At 39.3% G+C, this 8,757-nt stretch overlaps 1 protein-coding gene across 2 annotated transcripts in view; it reads left to right on the top strand.

Moving 5' to 3' along the window:
* Positions 1-256: 256 nt before the first annotated feature.
* Positions 257-8,757, top strand: part of Samd13 (sterile alpha motif domain containing 13) — a 51,909-nt gene continuing 43,408 nt past the window's right edge. The window contains exons 1-2 of one of the 2 annotated variants that reach the window (XM_047517622.1): positions 307-361; positions 5,010-5,094. In XM_047517622.1, coding sequence (XP_047373578.1) covers positions 5,042-5,094 — 53 coding nt within the window. In that variant the 5' untranslated portion in view covers positions 307-361; positions 5,010-5,041. Of the gene's footprint in view, positions 362-5,009; positions 5,095-8,757 lie in introns of both variants that reach the window. The other variant, XM_047517630.1, reaches the window with a different exon arrangement.

The following is an 8,757-nucleotide window of genomic DNA, read 5'->3' as shown; positions in this document are numbered from 1 at the left end:
TCTAGTTACCATTACTGCCAAAGTCCAGCTTAAACTTCAGCAGGGTTATCAGGAGCCAGTAAAACAGGAAGCAAATGGAACTACCTGAAAACCTCCACTTTAAAAATCTCTCTAGAAGGCTGCCCTTGCCCTCAACTCTCTGGAAGTTTTGAGTTTCACATTCACAGGGCCCCTGCCAGGGCCCTTTCCTCAGGCCCCGCACTCCGGCTTCCCGGTGCCCACACCTCTCGGACCCCCGCCGGCCCACGGTGGACTACAACTCCCGGCATGCCGCGCGCGTCCGGCCGGCTGCTCGGGGCTCGGCGCGTGGCGGCCGCCGAGCTCTGCGCGGGGCAAACCTCCCGGCGCGGCCGTGCGGGAGGTAAGTGATGGGCACGTGCGGCGAGGGCCTGGGAACGCGCCCGCCCTCTCCCCTCTCCAGAATGAAAAGAAGCGAAAATCGCCACATTGGGGAAAAAAAAAAAAAAAAAAAAAAAAGCGCCCCGCCCTCCCTCGTGTCTGTTGTGTCCAGCGCTCCCGCAGCTTGTTGCACCCACGGGCGTGGACTGTGTCGCCCTGGAGTGGAACTGGCGGCAGAAGCTTGCCCAGTCCCGCGGAGAGCCGGGGCTAGCCGCGGGCTGCGGGACCGAGCGTGCAGGACGGGACAGGGTGGTGGCACAGCTAGCGCCACACCCCCAAACCCCCTTTTCCCAAAACGGGCTCCACGGGGAGTCCCTAAACCAAAGACCGGGCACTGTTTCTCCTTGAAAGTCTCAGCCAGAAACTTTCCACTCTTTCTCGACCGTGCCACACGAGTCTTTTTTACTCTCGGTTGGCGGCGCAGGTCCAAGAGGCTGCCTGGAGTTCTGTGTCCTGCCCCCACACCCACTGCCCCTTCTCCAGGATACGCTTCCTTTCCCTTGAGACGCCCTTCGGGACGCGTAGAGCTCGCCCCTGCCCTTGGCTACTCGGAACTGGAAGCGCCTGAGGGGAGAGCCGGGACAGGGGCTGTGGCTGGTGGTTCCTTTAGAACACAGCTGGCTTTCCACGGGAGTCTGCGCTGCTCGGGGGATGAGTGCTGATGAATAAAAGAAACCAATCGAGGCACCAGTTTCCCGTGCCCCCACCCCCGTTTGAGTGCACTTCCAGATGGGTCCGTATGTTCTGCTCCGGAATCCTGATGCTAGGACCTCCAAAGTTATTTTAGCACATCCTGTAATGTGCTGGATCTCTCTTATTTGTTTGCCCCCCGCCACACACACATACACAAACATGCACTACATACCACGAGTTCTATATCCACACATAGGACACATCACAAATACCCACACGTACATACAACAAACCATATACACCACAGTACACGCATCATACACATACACTACGCACCTACAGATTATTCTTGTCATTAGAGAAAAGGGTTAACGTCAAACAGTTTGTCGGGTCAAGTGAGGAGGGAGTGGGTGGATACTAGTATATGTATTTATGTTCACAAATTGTCAGTTTATTACCAAAGTTAGAAACTGGTAAGTGAAACCTGTTGTCATGCCTTTGCGGCTCACTTTCTTTAAATGGGACTGATTTCCAACAGCACTTTCTGAAACCTAACACTTGTTTAACTGGCAACTTTTGAACACAGCAGGCAAGGCAGGAGGGGATGTCCTTTTCTATATGTAGGAAAAAAATGCTTGGAAAAACTTCACAGAATCCTTCCTCCTGTGAGTGTATCTAAGGAAGAATTGGGTATAACTACATTTTCTTTGCCTCTTTCCCTTCAAGAGGTGAGCCAAGCATATTTTTGTTGTGAGCAGTGCTGTCAGGATACCCTCCTGGCTCCCCTGCCTGCAGGACTCACAGTCCAGTTCTCTTCCTTGAATTTAGTTTGAAAATGGTTCAAGAATTTCAGATCAAGTTCAAAAACATTATGGAATCTGTTGTGGAAAACTCTTTATCTCTATGAGAGTCCATAATTTTGATCAGCAGTGGTGACACATCCACAAAAAAATGGTACTCAAAAATACTTGAACACTTAGAATTGGTCCCTATTTTATGGTTTTTTGCTTTTGCAAAGATGGGAGAAGAGAGTACTAGAAGTATTTCTCAGCAGTGGTCTTTCAGGAAATTGAAGATTTGTAATCTCATTCCCAGAATAAGTAAGGGAAAAATTTTTGACTTTGGAATTCATGTTCCAAATTAGATCATAGTTGCTGATCTCCTAATGCCCCTTAAAGATTACTAAAGAAATTGGAGGCAGGCCACTTTCTTCTCAATTCTACCTGAAGTCTACACTATATCACTATAGAAGATAATTTCTTTCCAGAATATTTCTGGGGATTGTGTGTGTATTCTGAAAGATTTTGTGGCTATTTTGACCTAAAAGTATCCAAATGTTGATGGGTGTTTATTTCTATGAAGAAGCAATCACGTATGTTTTCTGTATATGTAAAGCACAGTTTATGGGCTTAGAATCCTGCCCGCCCCTACCCACACATTCAGGCACAAGTGATTCCCAGCCAAACTGAGGAACTGTGAGATTGACCAAGGAAATTTATTTGGAAGGTCTCACCCAGCCTCTCTGTTTTACCCCCCATTTCCTGAATTGGGACTTAGGATGGTAGTGGGAAGGCTATGAATTTGAGAGTTGGGAATATATCTTCTTATTTTTATGTGACTCATATAGTATCAGGTACTCATAGGTTTTAAGTGTTGTTTGCATTTATTGAATTATGCTTTTTATGTAACTGGGATAAACAAATTAAACCTCACAGAACTAGTTGTTTTTCTTTTGTAGAATAAGGCTTTGTTCCTGTTTGAATTTTTGCTGGCTTCTTTGGATAGGATGAATGCCAAAATAAAAGAACGTGGGTGTTTTTAGGAGATCTGGTCATCTATTTTGCATCCTCTCTGAAGTGTGCTACTTCCTGCATAATGAAGGAAAGGGATTTGCTGTTGGGCAGTGTGTTTCTCATTCTCACAAAGAGATTACTTAAAAGCCAGCTCTAGGAACTTTGTCCACGTCTCTCTATTAGGAAAAATGAGTAAGGCAGGACTACAGCTTCTGGTTGTTCACTGAGTAGAGCCTGTAAGCCCTGGGCTTTCTCTTATTTTTTCCTACAGGGGAGAAAAAGAAATAGTTTGAAACATGGCATTCAATCTCAGAACAACAGTAAAGACATGTAGCAACAGTGAAGGGGCCCGAGAAAATGAAGAAGCTATTAAGACAGCTTGTTTTTCTTAGTACAAGACAGGTGCAGGGAAAATTCTGCCGGTTTTTGTACTCATGATTCATTCACTTCCACTAATTGTGCTGAAGGTAGTTAGCCAAAGTGAACAGGCACACTGTAGCTTTAAAAAGTCAGCCATGAACCAGAAGGCAGTTGGTGCAGCTTGTGTGTGATTCCTAACGTCATGTTGGCTGAGAGCCAGCCTGGTTTTATTTCACTGTGTCAAATTGTACCTCCTTATTGAATTCCTTTGCCAGCCTACTTTGTGAAAGAAAACATTGGGGTTTCTTTGGCTGTTCTTGATAAGCCTATAAAAAATGATATGTTTTAGTTGCTGATAGGTAGGTTTTCTTTTTACTCTTCCACCAAAAAAAAAAAAAAAGAAAGAAAGAAAGAAAATAATAGTAATAAGACAATGTAGTGTGATGTTGCAGAGTATCATTGTGAGTGTTTTTGTTTTGTTTTGTTTCTGAGAGGCTTAGAAAATGGTGAATGTGTAACAGTTTCCAACTGAAGTGAAATCATTCTTTTAGCATGGAGCAGCAGCACTAGCTTCCTGCCTACTCTAACGGTGTGTGGATGGATGGATGCTAATATCTATATGTATATTAAATGTTGGTTTTCTTGGCAGTGATCTAAGTGGTTTAGCACCTGGAAGTTTGTGTGTGTGTGTGTGTGTGTGTTTCAGGAGTGAAGATTATCCCACACTTTCGGTGTTATTTGTTAATCATCTACTTCTCTAACAGTGATAAAATCTTGTGAATATACTAAATGATGCACTTGCCATGTCAGAGTAATCCCTGGAGAAGAAGTGCTGAAGTATAAAGTGATTTGAAAGGAAATGTATTTAATTTATGGCTTCAGCTGAATAAGAACAAACACGTTCCGGGACTAGTTTTTTGTTTTATCTTGTTTCTGTTTCTGTTTTTTTTTTTTTTTTTCTTTTTTCTTTTTTTCTTTTCCTTGAAGCAGTTTTGTTCATAGCTTTTTCATCTTGTTAATTGCCTATTTAATTGTGAAGGGTTTTAATTTTTTCATAGTCCTCGTCCTACAAACAAAAAGAGTGATAGATGCTACTATTTCTCCTTAAATGTTTTGATGGTTTTATATAAATTTAATGAGCTGCCTACCCCCTCTTATACACACACACACACACACACACACACACACACAGCACCACCTTTCTGTACTAAGGACGATCTGGCATTTTTTTGTGAGCTTCCTGCTTTACCACAGCATGGTCATCTCCTAGACTGGTTTTTGAGGCTTTCGCTGAGAATATGTGAGGTAGGGGGATACTTGCTGACAAAGGCTGTAAGTGCGCTCCTGCATTACAATGAAAAAAATCTAGGAGCAAAGGGAGTGGACAAAAAAAAAAAAAAAAAAAAAAGGCATCAATAAAAGAAATCACAGTTCATGGTGGGAGGGGGCAGGAAAAGGGGGATTGTTTTTCTCCACTTGGACTCATTTATGAGTTGCAGTGTCTTCAGTAAGAGCTTGGCACCCAGAGGAAGCTGTGCCAGGTCACACAGCACTTGTTTTGAAGGAGGATTCAATTTCATTTGCAAAAGCTTATTGTCAAGGCTGGGAGTGCCAGTACAGATGAAAGCACCCCAATTCATCTCATCTCCTCCAGTTCTTTAGGTTTAATCACATCTATCGAATCGCTGAGGGAACTAGAGATTTAAACAAACATACGTGAACTGGTGTGAAGCTGTAAAAGGAACCATTATGTCTGATTCAGAATATATATTCTTCTTTCACTTTCTCAGAATTAAACACAGGCTTTTCTCCCTTATTGATTAGTTGCTGAAGTAAAGGAACCCTGCAGCCTTCCCATGCTATCTGTTGACATGGAAAACAAGGAAAATGGCTCTGTCGGTGTAAAAAAGTAAGTGAAGCTGGCTTCGGAGTTCTGCTGCTGCAAACAACAGAGGGACTTGGTTTCTGTTTTTACAGGTCTTGCTTATCTACTACAGTACACATTTGGGGGGTTGTCTTGGTTTGTCTACACTGGCCACCAGCCTCTGGTCTCCTACCCTACTTCAGCTGCCCTTTTCTGTATTGCATTTCCAAGAGAGGGATGACTCAGATAATCTAAATGGGCACGGGTCAGTGTATCAAGCTATGGAACCAGGAAGATTGAGGATTTAAGCCCTATATTCCCTATACTGAAACAAAAACAGTAAACATAGACTCTGCCTTCCAAGTCCATAGGCTACTAGGGTAGGGGCAGAAAATAGAATTTGAGTTGTTTCTCTTTTCTTTCTTTCTTCTTCTTCCTTTTTTTTTTTTTTTTTTTTTTTGAATAAAATAACCTCCAATTCTCAAAACTGAGAGTCTATAGTGAAAGAAGAGAAAAGCTTCAGTGAGACTACTAAGTTTAACAACTTCTCTGCCCTGATTTTTTAAACTGTTCCTTGAACGCAAAATATCTCAGTGCCTACCATGGTGTTCTATTTTAATGTCTGTTCCCACATTTGAAACTTCTGATGATATTTATTGTGTAAGGGTTATATGCTTGATTTTTTTTTAAATAAGAAAATTCAATTGTATAATATAGCATTATATTCTGAATCAGGACAAAAGCTAATTTACAAGATATAGTAAGTGTATTAAAAATGTATATTCATATTTAAGAGTTGTATTGAAGCTTGATTACAAGGAGAAAGTAAATTCCAAGACAGTGTTATCTATTTCATTTCTTTCCATGTCATTTGGTTTAAAATTGTTGTCAATTTGAGTGTTGGAAGAAACTAATTAAATGTAATCCATAGAAACTGTGATATCTAAATTAGGAGGCAGTGTGCTATGTTTATGAATAGAAAGTATATGTTTATGAATAGGAAGTATATTTTGCTTCACAGCAGAATAACATTAAAATTAACTTAATAAAAATCTGCTTTTAATAATTCTTGTGTAATTTATATATCAATGCCATACTGCCGTGCTTACTCCCATTCTTAAAGTTGAACGTAGATAAATGGGTGCTTCTTTATGAGGTAGGTGAGTGCTGTCCAATGGTACGTACAGCAGTCATGGAAATAGTCTGTATTTGTGCTGCCCAAAATGGTAGCCACTAACTATATATTGCACTTAAGAACTTGAAAGGGGACTAGTGTTAACTGATGTACTGAAGTTTCAATTTGCCTAATTTTAATAAGTTTGAGGTAATAACTTTATTGAACTATAACAAATTACATGTGCTGAAAGTATAAAACTTGGTAAGTTTTGACATTTGCATACACCTGTGAAACCATTACCACAGTTATGATGATGAACATATCCTTTACCCCCAGTTTTCTTATAACCCTTTATAATCTCTCCTTCCCTTTTCTGCCCTTGCATCCCCAGGTTACCATTGTTGTGCTGTCACTATAAATTAGTTTGATTTTTCTAGAATTTTGTATACATGTATATATGGTCTGGTGTCTCACTCAGCATAATTAATTTTTGTTCATACATGGTATTACTTAGTTCATTGTTTTTTGTTACTAATATTTCATTGTATGGATATAAAACAGATTATTAACTATGTCCATCTACATCATGATAGACATTTGAGTTGTTTCCATTTTTTTTAGGTATTACAAATTAAGCTGCTTTGATCTTTCAAGTACAGGTCTATTGTGAGGACATATGCTTTCATTTCTCTTCCATGGAAGAGGAATGGTATTAGGTGGGTTATGGTAGGTATGTATTTAATTTTTATCAAACTACCAGATTATTTTTCAAACTGGTTGTCCCATACACATTCCTACCAGTAGTGTTTCAGTGCACAGGTCCTTGTGAACTTGGTATGACCAATCTTTTCCATATTAGATGTTTTATTTGGTGTAGGTTTAACTTTTATTTCCCTAGTGACTAATGATGTAGAGCATGTTTTCCTGTGCTTATTTGACTTTCATATATCTTCTTAGGTAAAGTATTGTTCATATATTTTGCACTCTCTGTTATTGAGTTATTTTTTCATTTTCGTTGCATAGAAGGTTTTTATATATTGCTAACACAAGTCCTTTATCATATATAAGATTTGAAAATATTTTTCCCAGTGTGTGACTTGTCTTTTCATTTTCTCTATAATGTTCTTGAAAGTGCAAACATTTTTTTCTTAAAAGTTCTATTTATCAATTTTTCCTTTTATGGATCATGCTTTTCATGTCATATTTAAGAAATCTTTGCCTAAACAAAGTCTCAATGATTTTCTGCATTTTCTTATATAAGTTCTATAGTTTTAAGTTTTAGGGTTTAGGACTATGGCTTTTTTGGTTTGTTTTTCTTTTTGTTTTGTACCAGGGATTGAACCCAGGGGAGCTTAACCCCCAAGCATCATCCCCAGCCTGTTTTTTATTTTTATTTGAGACAGGGTCTTGCTAAGTTGCTTGGGGTCTCATTAAGTTGCAGAGACTGGCTTTGAATTTAAGATCCTCCTGCCTCAGTCTCCTGGAGCTGCTTGGATTACAGACATAGGCACCATGCCTGGCAGGGCTGTAGTTTTTGAGTTAATTTCTATGTGAAATATGAAAGAAGAATTGAAGTTTTTTTGTTGATGATGGTGGCTGGTTTTTTGCCTGTTGATGTCCAAATTTCCCAGTACCATTTGTTCAAGTGCTCCTTCAACTTTATTGGAAAATAATCAATCATACATGCATGACTCTATTTCTAGACTCTATTCTATTCCATTTATCTTTTTGCATAAAGATATATATGTGTGTGTGTGTGTGTGTGTATATATATATATATACATATATATATATATGCCAATATAACACTGCTTTGATAACTATAGCTTTGATAACTGTAGTCTGAAATCAAAGTAGTATTAGACATTTAACTTTGTTCTTCTTTTTCAAGGTTGTTTTGGCTCTTTACATTGCCATGGTAATTTTAGATTCAGCTTGTCAATTTCCACAAAACAAACAAACAAAATACCTGCTGGCACCCAGTTTGGCAAAACCTGCTGGCATTTCAATTGACGTTGTCTCAGTCAGTTTGGTAAGAGTGGACATCTTAACAATACTGTGTCTTCCAGTAAATGAACATGGTATGTTTCTCCAATTATTTAGGTCTACTTTACCTTCTCTCAGCAGTATTGTGTAGTTTTCAGTATACAGATCTTACACATTTTTGTCAGATGCATTCCTACACATTTCATGGTTTTTTTTGCTATTGTAAGCAGTATTGCTTTTTTATTTTGAATTTCCAGCAGCTTGTTGTTACTATATAGAAATACACTTGATTTGCTTTTATTGATCTTGTGTTCGACCACCTCCCTAAACTCATTTATTACTTCTAATAGCTTTTTTGTAGATTTCATGATTTTTAAAACAGAGAGTTTTATCTTGTCGTTAAACACAGTTTCACTTCTTCCTTCTAACTGCAGATACCTTTTATTGACATTTTTCCTTTTTTATTGTACCAAGTAGAACCAACAGTAAAATATTGGGAAAACATGGTAAAAGCAGGCATGCTTGTTTGTTTCTCACCTTGGTTTTTTTTTTGTACTGGGGATTTAATCTGGGGGCATTTTACCATCAAGCTATATCCCCATCCC

The sequence above is a fragment of the Sciurus carolinensis genome, chromosome 1, assembly GCF_902686445.1.
Source record: "Sciurus carolinensis chromosome 1, mSciCar1.2, whole genome shotgun sequence".
In the NCBI taxonomy this organism is placed as follows: domain Eukaryota; kingdom Metazoa; phylum Chordata; class Mammalia; order Rodentia; family Sciuridae; genus Sciurus; species Sciurus carolinensis.
The sequence above is the reverse complement of the archived record's forward strand: the minus strand, read 5'-3'. Positions and strand labels throughout refer to the sequence as shown.